The sequence below is a fragment of the Thunnus maccoyii genome, chromosome 2 (assembly GCF_910596095.1).
Source record: "Thunnus maccoyii chromosome 2, fThuMac1.1, whole genome shotgun sequence".
In the NCBI taxonomy this organism is placed as follows: Eukaryota; Metazoa; Chordata; class Actinopteri; order Scombriformes; family Scombridae; genus Thunnus; species Thunnus maccoyii.
In genome coordinates, this window is record NC_056534.1 from 20,901,217 (window position 1) to 20,926,201 (window position 24,985).

Genomic DNA, 24,985 nt, shown 5'->3' on the forward strand with positions numbered 1-24,985 from the left:
CCCTAAGAGCCATAACGTTGTTAAGCACATCAGGCGGACAGGGACAGAACGTGTGGTCCAGACACCTGTCACCGGAGCTTTCTGCATGTCCGCCGTCACACATCAGTCTCCTCCACGGTGGATCTGGTCACGTGCACCGCCGCCGCCGCAGCAGCAGCAGCCGTCCGCCGCGCGCCTCTGTCCGTGCGGGAGCACATTATAGAGACCTGACGATGATGGCGGACTGTGTCGGCTTTCAAGCACAAATCGCCTCGATCATAGAGATACTGGCTAATTCGGCGGTGGCGGAGATCTGCAAATTGGTGGACGATGGCTACGCGGCGTTGCGTTCCCAGATGGACCAAGAAAGGGAGAAGAGCGAGAAGGAGAACGATGCCCTGCGGCAGAAGCTGCGAGAAATGGACGTGAAGATGCGGAGCTACGAGAGGAAGATGAGGAGACGGAGTCAGCGGGAAGAAATGCACGCCGTTCATTTTAGGCCACCCGAAGGTAAACCCATGGTGCAGCAGCTGGCCTGGATACATACTCACTATGCAAAATGACGTGTGAGGGAGACGACACAGAAATGTCCTGAGACATGCATTGATAAGCTGATGCATTAGCCTTTGATCAATATGAGGCCATACAGCAGCATGTAGTGGCTGTCACTGCTTCACTTCATAACTGAGCACTGAGACACTACTGTGCTCTAATGGCTCACGCAGTGATGTGGTCCTCAGCATCATACAGGCATACAGTCTCTCTAGCACATATCAATGCAACGGATGACAGGCTGTGTAAAGGAAAAGTCATACTGAGAGGAAAGTTTGCTTTCAAGTTGAATTAGACTACCAGCATGGAGGAGTCAGTTCAGCTGAATCACAAAATACATGTTTCTGCAGACATTTTTTTCCAGTTTGATCGTCCAGGTTTTGTGACATTATCAGGTATTACCTAGGGGTAAAACGGATCGTAGTTGATCCGTACGCATCGCCCCCACGGTTCGGCAGGCATGTGAACCGCGGATTAATTGCGAAATGTAATGTCTCATTTAAGACAAAGTAAACAAACTGCTGTAAGTACAAGTCATGGACAGACAGCGCGTCACTAACTGGGATTTTGAAGAGCAATGACCAAATCAGCATCTAACGGGTCCGAAGTGACGTCTGCAGGTATAACGTTATTTACATGCTGTTTAATGTGCTGCAGATGACCAGCTAATTAGCCTTCTAGCTGCTAATTGACGTTAGTGGTGTTTGTTTGGTGGTTCGTTCAATAAACTGAGCTGCAGGACAAGACGTGTGTTCATGATGTGGACACAGGCTGTTGTCTCATTCACTACCATGTTTAAAAGAGAAAGGTATCATGCTTCATATTGTAATTTAATTTAACAATTGAGCTTTGCATATTTTATATATTTTAAGATTGTATTTAAACATTGGACATCTTGAATGTTGTTTTCATTGAAGAACATGGGCAAAAGTTCCTTGCTTCAAGTTTTTTACAGAATATATTGAAAGAAAAGTTTTATTTGTCTCCTGCTTTCTTTCTTTCTTTTTCTTGCTGATTCGAAAAATGATCCGACCCGTGACTCAAATCCGTGATACGATCCGAACCGTGAGTTTTGTGATCCGTTGCACCCCGCAGATTACCTGCTATTTTGTGCTGGTGTACTACCAGGCCCCAGTCACTATGTGGTAGTTAGATTTGAGCGTAAAACTGAAGCAATGAAACAAGTAAAACGAGATCTTGACAAGCTAACCTTCTTAAGACGGGGATCAGAGACTGTAGCAACATTAGGGCTGTAGTCTCCTGGTGAACTGGTTGATTAGTTGGACGATATGTTCTCGTCCGACCAAATTCTCATTGGTATCGCTGTGTTATTTTCAGAGGGAGAAAAGTGCTACATCAATAGCCTTCCAGGATTAATACATTTTTTTCCTGCAGCGGGAGGTACAGAGTAACAAATTACCTGTGTATTCAAAACACCCCCGTTGTTTTCACAACTTTGAGCTCGCCCAAACTAATGGACCCTGCTAGGTCTAACTGTACTCAGTGTTTACTGAGTATTTACTGAACAAGTGTTTCTCCTATGATTGTAACAACGAGAACCCCCGCCAGGCCGAAAAAATATTTTTTAATGCCAAAAATAACACCAAATATCCTTTCATTCGGAAATCAATAGCGTTTGGGAGCCTCTGTGCAGCGCTGTTCCAATATGTGAGACAACTTCTGTGTTGTTGCCTGGGAAACTCTTGGTAGCGTATTTCCGTTAAGGAATAGGGCATTGCATAAAATGTTTGTGCAGTGGGTGGGAAAGAGCGGCAGAAAATAGACAGTGAACGTGAGCGGAGCAGAGGAAAAGGTTAGCAATAAGTTGTCAGTCTGGCAGTAAATGTACAGTACAGACTCCAGTGTGTCAGTTAATAAATGCTGCAGCTTGTCAAGTCCAAGAAAAGTCACATCCGTTGGCTGGAAAAGTAAAGGAGGTTAGCTCCAAAGTTAGCAACAATGGGTTAGCCTAACCTGAAGACACTAAACAGAGAAATAGAGAATGGAGAAGTGTGTGGCTGCTGAGTTCACTCTGTCCCATAACATCCAACAATTTCCAAGCCCCCCTGCCCCGTGACCAATCGATTAGTTGAAGATTATGTACGATTTCAGTTGACCAAGATTTTCTTACAGCCTTCTACAGTCCTACGAAACATACCTTAAAACTGCACTTAATCAATGTTTTTATATTAACAATGGGTCAAATGATTAGGAGTAATGTGAGAGCACCACACCTGACTACAGCTCCTCAGCTCTACTGAGTGTTTCCAGCAGCAGCAGACAGCTGTTTTTTATCAAAGAAGCTCTGGTAAACTGTGGGTACACTACCTACTCCGCAGCAAACAGACACAGTTAGCAACTAGGTGGTTAACGGGAGTTATTGGAGAGAAAACCTAAAGCTAAAAGGAGAATGAATATTGTATATTAACATGACTCCAAATTAGGGCTGCAACTAATGGTAATTTGTTTGCTAGTTGTTTGGTCCATAAAATGTCAGAAAATGGTGAAAAATGTTGATCACTTTTTCCCAAAGCCCAAGGTGATGTCCTTCAATGTTGCTTTGTCCTGACAAACAGTCCTCAACCCAAAGATAGTCAATTTACTATCATAGAAGGCTAAAAAAAACAGGAAATATTTGTTTAAGCTGGAACCATAGAATTTTGCCATTTTTTCTTTAAAAAAAAAGGACACAAAATGATTATTACATCAAAAATAGATGACAATGCATTTTCTGTCGATCAACGAAGTGATGGATTAATTGACTAATCGTTGCAGCTCTACACAAAATAAGAATAACAACAATCATAACAATAACAATAACAGCAGCAGTAGCCGGGGAAGGATACCAACAGGACTGCGAAGGACCACGAAGGCTCGGACTGTCACCCAGGGTTTCCTGCGAGATGAGAAAGCACAAAAACCTCCGGGGAAGAAGCCAAGTTAGTAACATGCATTGATGGTTCATGAATGCATACAGATGGAGAGGAGGGAGAGGAGAGAGGAGCTCAGTGCATCATTCCCTGGCAGTCTAGGCCTATAGCAGCATAACTAAGGGCTGATCCAAGGTGAGCCCGGCCGGCCCTAACTATAAGCTTCATCAAAAATGAAAGTTTTAAGCCTAGTCTTAAACTTAGAGAGGGTGTCTGCCCCCCGGACCGAATCTGGAAGATGGTTCCTCAGGAGAGGAGCCTGATAGCCAAAGGCTCTGCCTCCCATTCTACTTTTAAAGACTGTAGGAACCACCAGTAATCCTGCATTCTGGGAGCGCAGTGTTTTAGTGGGCTAATACGGTACTATGAGCTCTTTAAGATATGATGGTGCCTGACCATTAAGGGCTTTGTAAGTTAGGAGAAGGATTTTAAATTCTATTCTAGATTTTACAGGAAGCCAACATAGCGAAGCTAAAATGGGAGAAATATGATCTCTTTTTCTAGTTTTTGCAGCTGCATTCTGGACCAGCTGGAGAGTCTTTAGAGACTTGTTAGGGCAGCCTGATAATAAGGAATTGCAATAATCCAGCCTAGAAGTAACAAATGCGTGGACTAGTTTTTCTACATCTTTTTGGGAGAGGATGTGCCTGATTTTTGCGATATTACGTAAGTGAACATAGGCTAACATGATCACCATAAAAAAAGTGATAATATGTAAATTGTTGTTTTTACACTGTTCTGCAGCCACCAAGTGGCCAACAGCTGCAAGACACCTTTAAAATCCAAGCTTCTAATATAGTTTTGGACAGTTTCATATGAGGTGTAATATGTGTAATAATGTTAAAGGATGGGAGTTTAACATTTTGGGAAATATGCTAATTTGCTTTCTGACAGAGTTAGAAGAGAAGGCCGATACCACTCTGGACACAGCTATCGTGGCTCTGTCCAAAGGTAACAAAACCCACCTACCACACTTATAAAGTTTATTAATTAACATGTATCTCATTTCTTTAATTGAAAATGTCTGTCTGCTGGTTTATGGGGGTTTTGTGCTGAACAAGTAACTTCCTGGAGTCTCCAGTTGTTATAATAGTTGTTATCACACTAAACAAACAAGATATTACCTGGTAATCTTAGTGAGCTTTAGAAATGCTGGTGACTTTAAAGAAATGGATTGTACATGGTAAATGATGAAGCGGTCTCACCCCACAAGTTCAAAAGGGAGAAAAAGCCTTTAATACCACTCAATTGCTCAGTGTTGGTGCTTTTCTTTTAGGGCCTGACGACCATCAGGCTTCGGTGCCGCCTCTTTGTGCCACCTCTGAAGACAGACCCTTTCATCAAATTTCAAAGGTAAAGATTAATCAGCATAATGCTTTTAAATATGCTGTATTGAGTCTTGTGAGCACTGGACACAGAGCTACTCAATATTGGGATTATACTGTATGTGTTCAATGTGTTCAATCCTCTGAATACATTGAAATGAAGGCAGTGGAGATCTGTGGTGCAATGTTAATGCATGTAGACCAAACCACTAAATCCACATGAACACACTGAGTGTTTTTATTTAAGTAAAATTATGAAACATAAGGTCATTTTTGGTGCATGTGTTTCAGTGGGAGGGGGGCCACTGTGCATCACTAGGGAATGCTGGCACATACTGGCTGCCACTCCTCTTTGCCAAATTGACAGTTGACTCTGAATTTCACTGCTTTTATGCTTTACGTGACCTTCCTGCATTTTGCTCAAGCTTTTCATGTTTTCTGTCTGTGTATTTTGATCGCTCCCTGCGTTGGAATACGTTCTATTGAACTGGCAGACTTTGGATTAATCAATGTAAAGTGCTGCCTACTGGGATCCCTTTTCACCGGAGGACAGTGGCTGTCTCCTTCCCCAGCCTGTCAGCTCAGGTGTGCTACAAAGCCCCGTCCGGCTTCCCTGCACTCTCTATCAGTACGGAAATCACCCAGAGCTGCGCTGTCACTGATGAACTCTAGTGACTGGGGTTTTTCTTCAACTGAAGCTCTCCTCGTTTGCTGTAATGATCCAGACTGCGACTGTGGTTGTTACCAATGCTGCCATTTTGCCCAAATGATGCAATTGCTTGCTATGATGTCCTACACCGCCACACAGCTACGGAGTTTACACAGCTTCCCAATTACACCTGATAAAGGGTTTTTAACCTGCTGCCAAGAGTTTGGGACTTTAAGAAACAGACCTCGTTTCTGCGCGTCATTGTTGGAAATGTCGCAAGACTACCCTGTACCAGGCAAGATACAAAATATGGAGTGGATCACAGTGTACTGCAGAGTTTGCAGAGACTTCCATCCACAGCTCTGTCTCCTGCCACCATAGAACTATTTAATACACAATCTCTCACCAATAAATCCCTCCTCATACATGACCACATCTTGGACAAGGGACTTGATGTCATGTGCCTAACTAAAACCTGGCATAAACCAAGAGACTACTCTTTGCTTAATGAGGCCTGCCCTCCTGGCTATAGATACATGGAAAAAGCCTGCAGCTCTCGCAGTGGCGGTGGTTTAGCAATCATGCACCGGGCTGAACTGAAGCTGTCTCCCTTGCCTATGCTTGATTTTTGCTCTATTGAATGCCTTGCTCTAAAATGTTAATGTCCATACTAGGGATGTGCAGAGAGCCCAGTATTTGTATTTGTATCTATATTTGTTGAGGCAGCAAAATTATTTATATTTGTATTTGAATTCAAATAAAAGTGGAAATAGGCGCAAAAATCCAATTTTTGTTTCTATTACGCTCTTAATTTTAGGAATTTAAAGTGTTAAAATAAGTGTTTATGAATAAAATACATAAAAGTATATAAAATATCTTATCTTAAAATATCTACCATAACACAGAGACAGCACAGCATGGAATGTGTAGAGAAGTACAAAGGCAATTGTTGCTTTGCACTTTTCATTTATTGCCTATTTTTTACAACCTAACCTTGTGGAAAGGAGAAGGGGAATAACAGGTTATGGAGAATGCCTTGGGATCACTTTGCACCTGTCAGTGGCTCAGCTTTATCTCTGGGGAACACCCCCAATTCAGGGAGTGATGTCCAAATAAGGTAATGTGCGTCATGCAGCAGGTGGATGTGACTCCCCTCATTGAGACCTGCTGATAGACGTAACAGCAGACCAGAGGAGAAGAGGATGAAAAGGAGAGAAGATGTGTGAGGTAAATTTTTCACGCTCTGCTCCCTGGTTCACTCATGACCTATGGAAAATAAAACAGTTGGACATCTCCTGGAACGATGCTTCAGATGCTCTGGGCTCGCTGTCCATAAACTGGCCTTCCGTTAACATCAAAGGACTTACTCAAAGTCCCTTAAAGATGCTCAGTCACGGTTCTACTTCAATCTAATTAATAACAACCCTGGCAACCCTAAGCATCTTTTTCCCACCATAAATCATCTCCTGAAGCCCCAATTTAGGCTACAGAAGAGCATGTAAGAGCTTCATTGACTTTTTCAGAGCCAAGGTCAACAACATCTGCTCTCTGATGTCTAGCTCTTCCTCGCTATCTCTTCCTGTCATCGACCCTCTGTCTGAGAGCTTGCTGTCTCTCCTCCATTTTACTGGCATCAGGCAGAGCCACATTGAGGAAGACAAAACCCTGTTCTTATGCCCTGGACCCCATTCCCACAGCTCTGCTCAATCATACCCAATCACCCAAACTGTCAGCCTTTCCCTTCAAACTGGTAGTGTTCCATCTGCCCTCAAGGTCAACGTCATCTCTTTATATAAAGCAAGGAATCTCTGTCTGTCTGTCTGTCTGTCTGTCTGTATGTATGTTTGTCCTTTGCATATCTCGAGAACCATTCATCCGATCTACTTCATACCTGGCAGGTTGATACCTTACATACTCTGCCATTGCAACCCACATTGTGGTCAGAGATGGGATTACATCAGTAGTGATAAGAACTACCACAGAGAATGAATTGAAAAAGTTCAGAGTTAAGCTCTACTATTCAAGTTCCTCACGCGCAGGAACTTTGTATGCACAAAGACAGACAGTGCAGGATGTCTCAGGCATGTTTTGAATGGGCACTACAGTTCATCCGATTAACTTCAGCTCAACTCAAAATTGTAGTCTCCAGATATTCTGCGTGTGTGGTATGTAGTGAGCATCGGTAAATTGTAGTGTCTCCCAATAGCCTGCATGTGAGGCATTTAGAGAACAAAGGGAAACTATAGCGTCTACTGAACGCCACCATGTGAGGCATTTAGGGAACATCAATAAATTGCAGCGTCTACTGATAGCCTGCATTTGAGGCATTTAGGGTAAAGGCGCTATTCTCTCTAGGTACTGGGAAATCGGCCCATTCCGAACATGCACGTTTTGAATGGGCACTGCACTTGTCAATACAATGCAATACAAGTGACCAACATGAAAACAAACAATGACCAACAAATAGTGCAGTAAAAGTGACCAACATGACAACAAACAAACAAAACATATGACACAGCACAAGACAAGCGGGAAAGCTAGACTCAAACTAACTAAAACAAAAGAGAGAAAAGGAGGGCATCTCTGGTTGGGCTCTCAGGACAAAGAGGTGCAGAATTTTATTTTTATTTATTTTCCCTTCCTTTTTTCCTTTCATTTTATTTTTGTTTGTTTGCTTGTTTTATCCCCTTTTTATTCGTCTATTTTATTATATTTAATTAATTAATTCATTCATTAATTTTATTTAGTGAGATGAGACAAAACAGGTGATACAAGATAAGACGAGACAGAATGGATGACATGGACAGGATTTGCGTGATAAGACAAAACATGCATTGAGGATGTACAGCAGTAACAGCAGAAAAAAAAAACGTTAGTACTTATAATATGAAATGTGTGTGTTAGGGAAAGTGTAGGGCAGTCTGTTGTACAGGATTTCCTTGTGTGTAGGTGTGACTGTGTATGTAAGTGTAGAAGAGCAATCGGGGTGAGTGGTATAAGAAAGAAAAAATTAATGATGATAATAATGAATAAATAATAAATAGGGAGAGGAATGGAAAAGGAACAAAGAAAGGGGAAAAAGAAATTTTGGAATTAAAAAGAATAATTAAGTTGAATTTTCTTGGTAGGGGACGCTAGTGATGTCTCAGGAACAGCCACTCTATGACTTTCCTATTCACTCACCCCCACCCAGATTCATGTCAATAATAATGATAGTAGGCAAATTATAACAATAGTAATGAGTTAAAACAAACAACCAAAACAAAAAAAGAACTAAAAAATACTAACATCATCATCATCTTCACCATCCTATTAAAATGTGTAATAGCAATAAAAATAATACACCTAATCATCTGTATAAAACTCAATATAATCGTACTATTAGAAATAATCAGTGTAATCATTTTTAAGCATAATAGTAATAATTACCACCATCATCATCATCATCATCACCATCACCAATCTTGACCTTCCAATATTAATACTAATCAACATAATAATCACCGTCCTATAAATTGTGCAATATTAATAATAGTATTCTGTTTAATACTAATAATCGCATTATCGTCACCCATCTCAACCTACCAATAATAATCTATGTAATAGTAATACTACTAATCAACATCATAATCGTCATCTGGGGGGGGGTTAAAAATTGTTGAATGTTAAGGGACACAGTGAACTCAGCAGTCACACACTTCTCACTCCTTTCTCTATTTCTCTGTTTAGGCTAATCGATTGTTGCTAACTTTGGAGCTAACCCCCTTTACTTCTCCAGCAGTTGGGGAAACAACAGACGTGAGTTTTCTTGGTCTTGACAAGCTGCCGCATTTATTAACTGACACACTGGAGTCTGTACTGTACATTTACTGCCGTGCTGACAACTTACTGCTAACCTTTTCCTCCGCTCCGCTCGCGTTCACTGTCCATTTTCTGCCGCTCTTTCCCACCCACTACACAAACATATTATGCAATGCCCTATTCCTTAACGGAGATACGCTACCAAGAGTTTCCCAGGCAACAACACAGAGGTTGTCTCATGTATTGGAACAGCGCTGCACAGAGGCTCCCAAACGCTATTGATTTCTGAATGAAAGGATATTTGGCGTTATTTTTGGCATTAAAAAATATTTTTTTGGCCTGGCAGGGGGTTCTCATTGTTACAATCATAGGAGAAACACTCATTCAGTAAACGTTGAGTACAGTTAGACCTAGCAGTCTCCATTAGGTTGGGCGAGCTCAAAGTTGTGAAAACAATGGGTGTGTTTTGAATACACTCGTTTTCACAGGTAATTTGTTACTCTGTACCTCCCGCTGCAGGAAAAAAATGTATTAATCCTGGAAGGCTGTTGATGTAGCATTTTTCTCCTTATGAAAGTAACACAGCGATTATTCGACCAATTACAATTTGGTCAGACAAGAACATATTGACCAACTAAATGACCAATCGACCAGGAGATTATAGCCCTACATACCAGTCTGTCTTAATAACGATAATAATGATGATGATAATGATATCACTACAACAACACAACAACAGCAACAACATCAATAATAATAATGCATCAGCATCAACATCCTCCTCATTCTCATCCTCATATGTAATAGTATGAATGATATGGTGAAAATGTGTAATTCCTTTATCCTTCCAGGTAGTGAAATTCAATGTTTTTGGTATTGATAAGGTCTGGGTTGTTTCAAATTGGTGAGTGGAAGGATGGTACAACTGTGGAGTTGGATATCTGAAGTGCTTTCCACCAAGCTGACAGAGTTGAAGCGATGGTTATATTTTGAAGTAACAGTAGTATTGCTTGATGGTTTGGCTGATAAATGGGAGGTCTGATAAATGTACGATGTCGTGTAATGCTTGTTCAGTTTCTAACCAGGTAGAATCAAGTTTGGGGGGGTTGAGCCATTTTAAAAGATATTTGAGCTGATTGGCCAGGTATATGTGTATAGGTATATATATATATATATATATATATATATATATATATATATATATATGTGTGTATATAGGTATATATATATATATATATGTGTGTATATATATATATATAAAACTTTCATCGAGCCAAGAAAAGTGATCCGTGGTGTCATCACAGTGTAAAGTCTATGGGCCGAGCAGGAACTCACGGGCAAGGCCAGTGGGGGAAACACAACCGCACATATTCAGTGGGCCGCATATCGCGGAAGCACACCCAGAAACTTTTTTTGGCATATCACCAGCCGAGCAATTCTTATAGGACTGAGTGGGCACCATTTTTAGTCCGGTATTCAGCTCTTATAGTACATCCATGGGTTACACATGCTCAGCTGTCAGCAGGTGTCCTGACTTCTTGCAGGAAACAGAAAGGTTGTTATCCACTGCAGCACAACTAAACTGTGTCAGTAAAAGTTATAGCCGATGAGCCATTGTTGGATGTTTACATTTTTCTAAATAAAAGAGTAAAATGCTATTTTCTACCTTTCTTTTTTTCTGCTGTACTGAAATCGTATCGAACCATGACCCCAAAACCAAGATACATACCGAACTGTGAATTTTGTGTACCGTTACACCCCTAGTCATAATAGACATGGGTGTCATTTCAGGTGGGGTCACCATGCATTTCAGGTAGCCAAACTTCTCAGGTGTTCTGATATATTAACTGGAAATTGTTCAAATTGACACCTAGAAATGTCAGCATGCATTGATAAAAATGAACTGAACTGCCACCTCAGCTTTTAACTAGTGCAATCTCTCTCAGGTATGTCGTGTCATGTTAAAGCTGATTGTCACTCTGTCACAGCAGGAAGAAACCACGGTGTTACCACTGGTGAAACAAGAGAAACTGGAGAGAGATGACTGCAACCTGGACCTCAAGGTAGAGGTCAACATCAGGGCAGAATGTGGGCTGACAGCTGGTGAGTGTGTCTCTGTACATATTTAAATCAGTGTTTCGTTGACATCTTTGTGATAAAACATTGTAAACTCAGGGCTCTCTTAGGAGCCATGTGTGGATCTTTGACAGTATTTCATGGCCTTCTGTTGCAAAGGGGTTTAGAATATTTTATCACAAATAGGTGCTGGAATGGAAAGAGTGTTACAGTATTTTACTCAAGTAAAAGTACTGTCACTTACAGTACGAGTCAAAGATTTGGACACATTTTCTCATTCAAAGGAATAGGAAGTAAAAATAAAATGACAGATTAAAATTACTGAAATTTAAATAAAAATAGTAAAATAAAAAATAATAAAATTACTTGATAAAACTCACAGTACAAGTACTCACAAAAAAAGGTAATTCATTACTTCCACCCCCGGATATGTGTTCCCAAGTTCAAGAATGAACCTCTAAACTTGGGCAAACTTGTCCAATAACTTATAACATTATTAATTAGTGAATTGCATTGCAAAAATTGCTGGAACATAGCCATCATTAATGTTGTTAGTTCCACCTATTCTCAAGATATCTGCAGTAAAAAGGAATGTTAGAGAAACAAGATTCTGGTTGAATTTTTCAGTTTCCTAAAGACGGTACTGTATAACAAAATGGAAGAACTGCCTCAGAGTGAATGAAATACGATTCACAACAGAAATGTTCTCTGAGTCAACAATAGATTCAAGTTATGTTAGCATACTAATACCTCAGTAGCTACCTAATATTAACCCTCTAACTGTGTACACATTAAATTCTCATGGTACAGAGCTGTTTTAAGTTATTTCTCTGGCCTTTTTTTTGTTATCAAGCTAACATTAGTTGGCTAACTTTGTTGTTTATAAGAGATGCTTTTTTTTGCGCGTGAGCTTGCCTCATCCACCCTCCAAGGAATTTTTTAACATGTTTTTACTTCTTTTTAAGTTTTGGCTAAATGGCCCTGTAAATTTAAATATTGCTATCAGTTAATATAAAACTATTACACTAGTTACACTGGGCAGTCAAATAAGGTGATCTCATGGAGATGAGTGTAGATCAAATTGTCTCTGCATCTGCACTGTAAAAAGAAAATCCATCGTAATTTACTGTGTTTCTGCACAGTTAATTACTGTGAATATTTTTACAGTATAATACTGTGTATTAGGCCTAAAAACACAGTTGATATTATACTGTAGAAAATCACAGTAGTGAACACACTACTGTAGAAAATCACAGTAATAATCCCACTACTGTAGAAAATCATAGTTTACATTACATTACTGTAGAAACCACAGTAACCATTATGTTACTGTAGAAAATCACAGTAAAAATCACTAATTTGAAGATTATTTTGTAATACTTTCAAATAAAACCCTCTAATTCTTGGTGCAGATTAAATAACTGAAACATTAGTTTGAAATAATTATTTTTTTCATATGAATTCAAATACTTCAAGATGGCCTTGTTTTTTCATGCTTCTGCAGGCTGTTACTTTCAGTTTTTAAATTTGTCTCAGCGTTTATCAGGTCATGACAGGTTGTGTCAATGAAGTCATGAGCTGATTGGTTGAGCCAAAGAAAAACATCACATGATCTCGAATTTGGCAGTCTGGGCGCAAAAGTAACTTACTTCACTGCAGCTGGTTTGGGATTTAACAGCTTTTTGGATTACTACATTATCTTCTTTTTTTTCCTTAAAGGATTTTCTTTTTAAGAGTGCTCGTGTTCTTGTCTGTTTTTGCTTGGTGTAAAGTTGTCAGACGGTATCATAAATGGATAATGTGGACTTTCTGACATCCTACAGCTAACTTCACCAGCTAACATTTAAGTGCAGAGTACTCTGAAATTAATGACGCAACAAACTCAGAACATTCACAAATGAGCTCTGGAACATATGGAAGACCACAAAGACATCTGTACAACAGATATTTTTTGCAGTGTGGACAGTGCACTTCTTGCAGCGTGGTGAGGAGTAACGTTAACGTTAGCGGTCAGTCCGGAGAAGCAGGAGCAGCAGCAGGAGTCACCGACATCAGCAGCTGATCAGTAAGTGTCTTCAACATTAAAACACTTGGTCCTGACTAACATCAGACGTTACATTAAGCTAGTTTTGTAGTTAATTATTCACATCAATCTCTCAATCTGGCTGCTCAGAAGTGTGTTGTGCTAACTTTATTATGTTAACTAGTGGTCCGTTAGCTAACAGAAATCCATAGTTACCCCGATTGCATTGTCTTAAACTGAAACAGCTTCATGTTACAAAACTAACTTGCCAACATGCCTTAACGTTACAGATGTTAGCTTTGTATCTTCTGTGTTTATAGGACATGTGAGAGCACTGTTACGTGTGTTTAGCCTGTGTCACCCCCTGGCTAACTCAGCACTGTTATACCAGTTCACTGTGAAAACATCACCCTGGTTTTGTCATCTCTTTAAATTAACAATGAATTACTCTAACGTTAGTTCTGATAGTGATGACAAAATAAGGCAAAGAAGATGATCTGATGGTCTACCACCAAACTGTGTGAAATTACAGTGTTCCAAGAAGTATATCTCTCAGTGAAAAAATAATGTTTTCCAAAGCAGGGCTCTTAACCCTTATGCCTTTCTTCATCTTATTTCTACTCCTCACAGCTGACAACCACTCCTGCTGATGCCAGAGTCCAGGATCTCCCATCATCCCAGGTCTCACTGTGTAAGGTAAGATCCACAGACAAAGCCAAGTTAGTCAGCTCTTGTTGTTGTAGTTGGGCTTGTTATACTATGTGCCTGTTTTTAGATATTTTATATTTATATTTTATATTTATTTTGGCTTAACCACAAGCACCTCAGCAGTCATCTGCTTAGATTTCTTCTGATGTACTAACTCACACAAACAATGTTATCTCTGTAGTGTAAGTTTCTTAGTTTTCACAGACAAAACAGTACTTGAAGGTAATAGAATTGTTGTCAAGTTAGTGTTTGATTATTAGTCGTCAGGAGAACCTGAAACTGAGATCCTGTGTATGACCAAATGGATGCTGTTGATGGAGACCTGACTTCACCACCGCCCTGGCTGTCCTCTTCACATCTTGCTATACGTTGACAGTTCTATCTGAAGTCTGTTCAAAAGGTATTGCTCATCAACATTTTTACATCACATGTAGATTTTTTTTACTTGCATTTTCCGTGTGATTGTTATGATCGCTATTAAGATGTATTTAAAAGTTTGTTAAAATAGCTAATTAAAATCTTGTTAGGTGTAACCTATTATACAAAAGTTTACTTTGTTTGACAGTCTTAAAAATGTGTATTTGGTCATTGCTTGACTATTACACTGATAGTAATAATAAAACATTTTTCTTTTCTGTCATCTACAGTAGCTGTCATTCAGTTTGCTGAAGAACACAAAGCAGCAGCTCCTGATGCAAGGATCCAAAGCCTTTTGGCCCAGCGGACTTGTGATGCAAAGTGGACTGAGGTGGGCTGTTGGACTCTTTACAGACAAGTAGCATCCACAAACACAATTTTAAAGACTCTATGGACACCTGAGTACCTGGGGACTTGACATCTCCCACAGTTGAATATCTATGTTTAGACTACCCAAGAGTGTTTTGTTTCAAGGAAATAACAGTGTCTACTGTATATATGTATATGTATATGTGTGTATATAAATATATATATATATATATATATATGTGTGTGTGTGTGTGTGTGTGTGTGTGTGTGTGTGTGTGTGTGTGTGTGTGTGTGTGTGTGTATGTATGTATGTATGTATGTGTATCAAGTTGAGTGATTGGATTTTTTTTTAAAAACTTGTAGTTGGCTTAAGAAGTGACATCAGTATTATTTTTTCATGAAGATTTAACTGAACTGTGGCTACAGATTTAAACAAGCTTTTTACATATTGGATTTTCAACATTTTGTGTAATATTTGCTAATTTTTGTAATATATACAGTTGAAAACTTTTTATAAGAACTGGAAATACTGGAGAAAACATTCTTATTTACTATATTCTTATTTACTGTGTTCAGTTAAGCTGTGTTACATAAGCCTATGCAGTCCAAATATTTCCTGCTGTTGCTACTTCACATTAAAAGCTTCTCACTGGTGTACCACTACGTGGCTTTCATTATGAAGCATGTACAGGAAATGCAAAACAGACTGCACTATTGGTCTGTAAACATTTGTCTTCACAGCAAAATGTTTTAAATATTGTAAAGGAGAATTTGTAAAAGAGGAAACAGCCACAGGGAGCTGGTGGATGAAGAGCTGCAGGCAATAGGCTCTTTTGCTACAGTTTATGTCATTAAGGGTAAACAACTTATTTTGTTCTGCTGTCCTGTCTGAGGGAAAACCATTTGCACTGTGCATCACAGATATTATTGCCGCAGTTCACTATTCAGCTAGGGTATTTCTGCCATATGGAAGAAGGCCATTAGATTTCTTAATACATGGTATGCAAAATCCTTGCACACAATGAAAATAAATAAAATGTAGTATTTGCTGTTCAACAGTTAACAATAAATGTCATTTAAAGAGTTGATTCTATACTCATTTATTGAAATTTAAAAGTGTGGTATGAAAGTTTACAGCATTATATGAATAACCGTAATCTAATTTACTGCAAAACGTCCGGTGCTGTAATCCAATACACAGTAACATAAAATTTCTGTATTTTATTTTACAGTAGCATAAAGCTACTGTAACAGTAGATACAGTATCATTATATTACTGTGTTTCATTTTACAGTTATGATCTCCTTACTGTGATTTTAAGTACAGTACCATTAAATTACAGTGTTTCATTTTACAGTTACAATATTGCTACTGTAAGTAAAACCACAGTAAGTTTACTGTTTATATTTACAGTAATTACCTGGCAGCAATTGACAAGTAACTGACTGTAATTTATTTTACAGTGATTTACAGTGATTATTTTACAGTGAGTTACTTGTCAATTGCTGCCAGTTAATTACTGTAAAAATCACAGTAAGTTTTTTACAGTGTGAACTTGAATTGTTTGTAACTACTGTAAATATTGATCTCTTAATATGTATTACACACATACACACACACACACCCTTTTTTGCTCTATTTCTGCATAAATATGACTTAAAACGTGATCAGATTTTCATGCAAGCCCTAAAACTAGATAAAGAGACATCAGTTAAAGAAATGAGACAAGACCTTACTCTTGTTCATTTCTATATTGAAGAAAATGATCCAATGTTACATATTTCTGTGTGGCAAAAGTATATGACATCAAGGATTATCAATTCATTTGAAGGGGAAATTAAAGTCAGGTGTTTCAATCAATGGGATGCCAATCAGATGTCAATCTGGGAGACCCTGAAAGAGAAATTTGGGTCTTCACTATGAAAGTCTGAGCTTCACAACACAGGTTGGTGGATGTGTGTCATGGCTCAAACAAAGGAGAGTTCTGAGGACCTCAGAAGAAGAGTTATTGATGCTCACTGGGCTGAAAAGGGTTACAAAACCATTTCTAAAGAGTTTGAATTCCACCAGCAGACTGCCAGGCAGATCATGTACAAATGAAGGACATTCAACACCATTGTTACCCTCCCCAGGATCAGTCGACCAACAAAGATCACACTAAGAGCAAGTTGTTGTAGGAATTTGTGCACTCAAATATCTTAATGATTTTATGGGGGGATTATAAATTATTATTGTGCACAACTCCAACATGAAATTATTTGTCCAGTGACATAACTCATATTAGAGTATGTATAATAATAGGGAAATAGTCCTCCTCATTGGTCACACAAGAGGCCAATTAGAATTATGATTGTTATTAATCATAATTATGATTTTGCAAGGGTATAGGTCTTTTAAGGTTAAATCACTGAGATGCAAGCACAAGAAAACACAAACAAGTCCACTTTAGTTACATACACATTTATTACTAATACCACAGCTGCAAGTACTAAACACTACAACATTTTACAGACAAGACACAAGAGGGAAAGGGAAACTGGTGCACAAGACTATGGTTAGTGAATGATTGAAATGCATGATGTAGTTATCTATTGTGTAATTGGTATGAGAAACCTGATAAAAAGATGAGATCACTGTTGCCTGGGAAGCAGCGAGTCAAATCAACGGTACCACAGCTTAGTTCTGAATTGCCAATTGAAATTAAAAATCATGTTGAAGAAGGTTTTGTACGAATACTTGCTTGCTTCCTGGGGTGGCTTGTTGCAGAGAATGGAGTCCGATGAGCTGGGGTGCCCAGAAGGTGCATCCTAGCCAATCCCAGGGGTTGCAGAGTTCTGGGGGAGCAAAGTCAATCCCCTCCTGTCCATGGACAGGCAGGTTCAGTTCATGAATATAGTTCCTCCATTAATCAAAGTATTTACAATTTAACAATTGCATGATTCCTAATTTTGCAATTTCGATAGTAGCTTTAGTGTTCTGAAAGTGAAACAAGCAGAATAGTACTAAACATGATAGTGTTATCATGGATGATGAGGGATTATGTTATTGGTACATTTCTTGGCTTAAAGGCAATGTAATAATGTAAAAGTCTAACTTAAGTACATAACAACACAAAATGTGATATACACACACATACTAACAACAATAACAATTCTCCATAGACAAAATCTTAAACTACATTTGTAATTCCATGGGTTTTACAGTCCTCTGTTCTCCTTGATCTGACTGTGCATGGCAGGGGTCCATGTAATTTGAGTGTGTGTGTGTGTGTGTGTGTGTGTGTCCACATGTTTGATGTGGAGTGTTCTGTTTGTCACTGGAGCATGGCATCTTGTGCAGCATGTCTTGTGCCTTATGCTGGTTTGCCCAGTAATCAGTTCTTGGGTTGGTCATTCCAGTCCTGAAAGTCAAAATCCACAGTGGGATTTAAGTTGGTGCCAGCTCATCTCTGTGTGTGACTGGCTCTTAGAGGTGAGTTATGATAGCCAGTGGTGGGGTCATTTAAACAAATGGTACTATCAATTCACACTGGGGTGTGAATTGGTCTTCCCATCTTGCTGGCTTTTGTAGCTTGAAGGATCAAAGGTGGTTTGGGTCAGTGGTCTGGTTTTGTGACCATGCAGGAGATGGAGGGTTCCTTGTGTTGAAGAAAATTCACTCAAGTCCTTGTTCAAAGTTTGCTGTGGTGGAAGTGGTTTAATAGCATTCCGGAAATGTGGAGAGCTTACTGACACAGAGCTGGTCTTATACAGTAGACTGACCCAGAGCAGAAGAAATGGAATGATTTTGTACAGGAAGGATCAAAGCAGTGACCAACAAATGGTGAACAGAAGATAGGAAGGGGGGGCATTTGCATATAAGATCAAGGCAAATCAAGGGGGTAAAACAGGAGGGGTCAAATCAGCAGGGGTCAGGAGGTAGGAAGGACACAACTGGCATATGCTTGATCAAAGGGTTGTCTCAGACGTCACTTGATTATCAAGTCTCCAAACCAAATGTGTATTCCTCTTCACTTGTCTCATCCTTTCTGTTTGCATTAGGTTGTTTAGATGGTCTGGTCAGTGAGGACCTTGGGACTCTCACTTATGTTATTTGCCAGCATGCCTGGGGTGTTGAAGAAAGAGCTGGTCTGTTGATTGAGGCTTGTGCTGTCTGCTTTCGAAGCATGCAGGACTTTATCCTACATTGTGTAATAGTCTGGGGGGTCACAAGGGTTCCCAGGGTAACATCTAGGAAATGAAAGGCCTCTCTTGCAGAGGCTAATGCCAGTGTTCATGAGTACACCATCAGTAGAACATTGAACATCAATTGTGTACATGATAGAGTTGTAAGTAGAAAGCCACTATCCAAAAAGAACATTGCTGCCCATCTATGGTTTGCTCAAGAGCACGTGGATAAGCCAGAAGACTGTTGGAAAAATGTTCTGTGGACGGATGAGACCAAAATTGAACTTTTTGGCTTGAATGAGAAGCATTATGTTTGGTGATGAGCCAACACTGCATTCCAGCATGAGAACCTTATCCCATTGCTGAAAAATTGGTGAATTTCATGGTTTGGGCCTGCTTTGCTGCCTCTGGACCAGGAAGGCTTGCAATCATTGATGGAACTATGAATTCCAAGTTGTACCAGCAAATTCTACAGGAAAATGTCAAGGTATCTGTCCATGAACTGAAGCTCATCAGAAAGTGGGTCATGCAGCAAAATACCGACCCTAAACACACAGTCATTCTAACAAAGAATGGTTAAAGCAGAAGAAAGTTTATGTTCTGGAATGGCTGAGTCAAAGTCCTGAGCTTAATCCTATAGAAATGCCAGGCAAGGACGTGAAGCAGGCAGTTCATGCAGTGCATGAGTTGAGACTGTTCTGTAAAGAGAAATGGGCTGAAATTCCTCCAAGCCAATATGCAGGGCTGATAAACAGTTACTGGAAACATTTAGGTGAGGTTATTGCTGCAAAAGGGGGTCACACCAGTTAATGAAAGCAAGGGTTCACATACTTTTGCCTTACATAAAATATGTAAGATTGGATAATTTTCCACAATTAAATAAATGAATAAGTCTGATGTTTTTGTCTCATTTGTTTATTTGGGTTCCCTTTGTCTAGTTTTAGGACTTGTGTGGAAATCTGATTACGTTTTAGGTCATATTATTAGCAGAAATTAGCAGAAAATTAACATTCAAATCATACTCTATGACATATATAAAAATGCTGAACAGGCCCAGTTGATTCTGATTTTGTATCAAGATGGCAGGAGGAAAAGATCTAAGTTATTTTGAAAGAGGGTTAATTGTTGGATGGATATATATAGAGAGAGAGAGCAATAAAAGTTAAGTGAGGATGTTTCCAAAATTTATCAACTAAATTGATACAAAGTTCAATAAACAGAAGAAACCTAAATTAAATTAATGTTTGGAGTGAGCACGCTTTGCAGCAGTGCTCCTCAGTACACCTGCCCACAGTCTTTCAAGGTACTTGGCAGGTCGCTTGTTCCTGCATCTTGGAGAAGTGCTTCTGTGGATTTAGGTGTCTCCTCATATAATCCCAGACTGACTCCATGATGTTGAGATCAAGGCTCTGTGGGGGCATTACCATCTGTTGCAGGACTCCATGTTCTTGTTGTTGCTGAAGATAGTTCTTAAGACTCTAGCTGGATGTTTGGGCTCGTTGTCATGCTGCAGAATAAATTTGGGACCAATCAGACACTTCCCTGATGGTATTGCATTATGGATAAGAATCTAAACATCTAAAGTGCCTAAAACTTTTACACAGTACTGTATCCATGTATATGTATACATTACCATATACATCATCTCCTCAAGATATTTATTTAACCAGTTTCCTAGAATTAAGATACAGCAAAAGTGACAACCTCAAAATATGCAAATAACTACCAGGGACCAGAAGTTTTTTCTAAATATATTTTTATTTGAGTGAAATAAAAATATAAGATGCATGAATCCATTCACCCTGATCCCTGTGCCTGTCTCTCCTTCTGCAGCCCTGGAGTCCAGTGTGGAATCCGCCCCCAGTGATATTGCTCTTGACACCAGTGTCACTAACATCACCTCCTCCACCACCCAGCCCTCCTCCCCCACTGACACCACAATGGACCTGACCTGCAGGCCTCGAGCAAAACGCAAGGCCACCAAGCCTGTGGGAAACAGTTTGACAGTGAGTGGTGGGGGGATCCCGGCCCCTGAGGCAGCACGCAGGGACCTTGGAAGGAGCCTAACAGATGAAGCTCTGAAGCCAGAGATCCAGACTGATAATGCGACAGAAGATGAACTTCACCCTTCTCAGCTGTCGGCCCCTGTAGCCTCAGATGAGCCCAGCCCCGACCGCCTCAACAGCCTGGGCCTGGACCTGGCGTGGATGCAGGAGAGGGTCAGTCATCTTGGTGCTGCATATGCTGTAGCACAGCTGGGCTTGGGGAACACAGAAACTGGCCACCCTTCAGCCTCCTTCCCTACACAGGGAGGAGGAGACAGTCTAGATGGCCCTCCGACCATGCTCTTCCCAGGTGGTGCTCATGAAATGGCAGCTTTTGCCGCCTCCTTTGACATGGCAGCTGCTGCTGCAGCTGCTGCTGTAGCTGCGCCACCTCCACCCCCTCCCCCTCCCCCAACAGCTCCTTCTGCCACCACCACCAGCCAGAGGCGGCCTTACAGGAGCAGTGCTGCTGCTAAAGAGCCTGTGGTGTGTGCTGTGTGTGGGCGTGTCTTCCCCAGTGCTGCTGCCCTGGAGCTGCACCAACGGATTCACACAGGGGAGAGACCCTACACCTGCCCCCACTGTGGAAAGGGCTTTGCCCAGCCCAACAATCTGCGGGTCCACCTCCTCATCCACACTGGGGAGAGACGTTATCGATGTACACTGTGCGGGAAGAGTTTCATCTCATCCAGCCACCTAAAGAGGCACCGCACGGTCCACACGCAGGAGAAGCCCTACAGCTGTTCCCGCTGTGGACAGTCCTTCAGCCAAATGTGTAGCGTTCGCAGACACCGGCAGCAGTCTCAGTGTGGCCTGTAGACTGAGAGAGAGAAATGGATGGCATCTGGAGTTTGGACTAAGTAGGATCAAAATCCTACAACAGGGGAATTCATGCATCTTATGTAAGCATGATTAAAGGAGAACCAACGCTGTGCCCTGTGATATCATGACATGTAGAGATAATATTTGTTCTAGATTTCTAGCAGTAATCTGTGAATTCTGTCTTAAGGTGGATTTTGCTTTTAAGCTCTCTCAATCTTTATTTACTCCTTGTTTCAAACTGTGAGAGGATCACGGAATGGACTGTAAAAGAGTGCCTGAGACAGTATTGGAAAGAGTGCGATAACAATCCATCCGTTTGTCAAAAAGAATTTTGTTTACTTTGATTGACTATCCAGAAAATATATACAGTACACTGTATATATACATATATATACATAAGGTGATCCTGCAGAAGAGGGTTATGGTTCATATTGGATCTGTCCAGTGGCCATCTGATGAAGTAGGATTAATGATGTTTTGAACTCTCGACAGATCCATAATATCTAAGTAATCAGAAATACATCAGAAATACATGAGCAGTTAAGCACAACAACATAAATCTATATTTGCCTTATCTTACTGTAATCTCTACAACCAGATTCACATTTCCAGACACCTCCAGCTTTTGTTGTTTGTTTTAGGGACTGCTTGCACTACAAGATTTCATTTCTCACACTGCAAAGACATATTCCAACATTAAAGGATGCAGAAACGTCCTTAGTGGAGTTCTAATTGAAGCATTTACACTTTTTGACTGGAGGCAGGGGAAACCTGTTAGCGTGGTCAGCCTAGCTCAGTACAAAGTTGCAAAACTACACATTCCAACAACTCCAAAACTGTCTTTACTGACATACTGTATTTTATGTACTCAACATACTGTATGTAGTAATGAAAAAGTAGAAATTGTGATTTCAGGAGCAGATATCTGTGGAGCTAAACAATAACTGCATGCAGCAGCATTTCTGAAGCCCTGTCTTCATAACAGGGTTGCTATATTTGAGCACTGTCTTTAAACCTGGGCTTGGGATAGCTTAGGATGTGTTAGTGACTAGCTTGCAAGCTAAAAAGAAATTCAAAAAGATATCAAAATAAGACATCTTTGGAGGTGTTGGATGTCATAAGGTAGCTAGCTAACAAGCTAATTGTTTATGTCTGCCTTCAGTCTTTGCACCAAGCTAGGTTGTCCATGTCCTGAACCTATCTGTACTGGACATTCAGCTATTAAATTATAATAATCTTCTTTTCTGTCAGAGTAATAAGACTATTAAATATATTTTCCAAAATGTAGGGCTCTCCCATTAAGGCTCTTTGAATGTTCCCATTGCATTCACTTAAAGACAATGACAAAATCTGGGGGCAGTGCTGATACACAATTTAGTCATGTGTTTTTCATGATGTCATTTATCATGTATAGTCGGTGTTGTTCATATTGCAACAGTGTCATTAATGAGTGGCCTTCTTAAAGCAGCCAGGTCTTGAGCATTAGCCTTGAATGGTACATTTTGGCATGATTAAATCTTGTAGTTCAGGCCTGCACTTCACGTGTGTACATGATTACGTCTTTCACATTGATTATCAGTACATTTATTTGCACCTCATTTCTTAAGAACAAAGGAAAACATGTAATGTGCTGTCCAGAAGATTCACTTCAAGGTCTGTTTTCAGAATTGGGATATGAAATAACCCTAACCCTAAAGTTTTAGTTTTTGGGTGCAAGGTACTGTGTTTTAATCCCCCTCCCTCATCTTTTCACAGGTTGAACCCCTGAGGTTTAACTTCCTTTTAATTTCAATCATCTTTTTACCAATTAAATATCAAAGAACAAAGGACTGTAAAAATGTAAAGTATATATATCAGAGAGTCTTGTTTGTATGTGTAGGTGTTTGGATGTAATTGGCACTAGCTGTAGGTTGCACAGCTATAACAACTATTTTGCTTTTTAGTATTCTTTCATGACATGTTCCAGTGTTTAAAAATGTATGGTTATTATTAAACATGTAAAAGGTTTGTTTGCAATGAACTTTGGTCTGCTGCGGGTAATTTCTGTGATGTTATCTCATGTGCAAATTACTGGAGCCTCTATTTAATCTGGACTCTCTGTGGGAATGTTGTGTTTTCAGCCATTCACATATCAAAAGACATTCATAGGAGTTTAAGTTATTAGTCTTAAAATTGACAAAGTAAAGAAGGTACAGTATGTGAATTTGACTTGTCTACAGGGTGATGAGAGGTAAAGAAAAATATACAGTCCCAACAGTAAGCATTTGAACAGTTACACATTTTTGTTTGTCAGGCTCTGCTTGAGCCCATTCAATTGTAAATTGTAAAAAAATGCACACTTCATTAAAGTGCAAAGTCTCAGCTTAAATTTGAGTAGGTTTATATCAATATAGAAAGAACTGTGTGGGAGATACAGCCCTTTTAACACATAGTGTCCAAAGTTTAGTGTGTCGTTTAGTTCTGCACAAAAGAGCTCAGGTGTGGCTTAGATTCAATTGATAGTTGAGAGTTCCCATTTAGATTGAGGTGGAGTTTTCTGTCAATACGAGGAGTAAAGAGGTGACCATGCAAGAGAAGGGAATTAAAGGGAGTTGGTTTGCCACAATCAACAGTTGGATACTTCTAATAAAGCAGGTGCACACAGGAAAACTAGAAACGAGGCTTGTAGAATGAGGAGCAGAAGTCTTGTGGATGAGCAGAAAACCATTTGCATGGTGAAGAAAAAGACCCTTATGATTGCACAGCAAGTCAGGAATGCTCTCCAGGATGTAGGCAGACATGTTTCCTTGTCAACGATCAAGAGAAGATTTGATGAGCATAACAGAGGATTCAGCACAAGATGCAAACCCCTGGTAAGCCTCAAAAACAGAAAGGCAGGCTGCAGTTCACAGAAATGTAGAAAAAGAAAGCGTTAGAGTTCTGGAACAAAGTTCTGTGGACTGATGAAATAAAAATCAACATCTATCAAAATTATGGAAAGAGTAAAGTGTGGAGAAAAAAGGAACAGCTCGAGACCCAAAGCATAGCACCTCGTGTCAAACATGGTGGTTCTGTTGTGGCTTGGACATGTATGGCTGGCAATGGAACTGGCACACTTGAATTTACTGATGATGTCACTGCTGACAGAAGCAACAGGATGACTGCAGAGGTTATACTGGAGCATTCTGTGTGCTCACATTCGGA

At 40.0% G+C, this 24,985-nt stretch overlaps 1 protein-coding gene across 3 annotated transcripts; it reads left to right on the forward strand.

Annotated features, from left to right (window-relative positions):
- Positions 1-2: 2 nt before the first annotated feature.
- LOC121884061 (zinc finger protein 853-like) lies at positions 3-23,822 on the forward strand. Of its 3 annotated transcripts, none has more exons than XM_042392629.1 (5): positions 3-489; positions 4,356-4,412; positions 4,738-4,814; positions 11,228-11,339; positions 20,769-23,822. In XM_042392629.1, exons 1-5 carry the CDS (start codon positions 213-215, stop codon positions 21,797-21,799), a joined length of 1,554 nt encoding a protein of 517 aa, XP_042248563.1. In that variant the 5' UTR covers positions 3-212; the 3' UTR covers positions 21,800-23,822. The 3 variants fall into 3 exon arrangements, with proteins under 3 accessions (XP_042248563.1, XP_042248571.1, XP_042248553.1); XM_042392619.1 differs by having other exon boundaries at positions 5-489; positions 11,225-11,339; XM_042392637.1 differs by lacking the exon at positions 4,356-4,412 and having other exon boundaries at positions 11,225-11,339.
- The last annotated feature ends 1,163 nt before the right edge of the window (positions 23,823-24,985 follow it).

Bases quoted from the DNA above. Each gene is read 5' to 3' on its own strand.
- LOC121884061 (XM_042392619.1), top strand. From the start codon at position 213: ATGATGGCGGACTGTGTCGGCTTTCAAGCACAAATCGCCTCGATCATA. The intron at 490-4,355 runs GTAAACCCATGG...GCTTTCTGACAG, and splicing joins TCATTTTAGGCCACCCGAAG to AGTTAGAAGAGAAGGCCGAT. The intron at 4,815-11,224 runs GTAAAGATTAAT...ACTCTGTCACAG, and splicing joins CCTTTCATCAAATTTCAAAG to CAGGAAGAAACCACGGTGTT.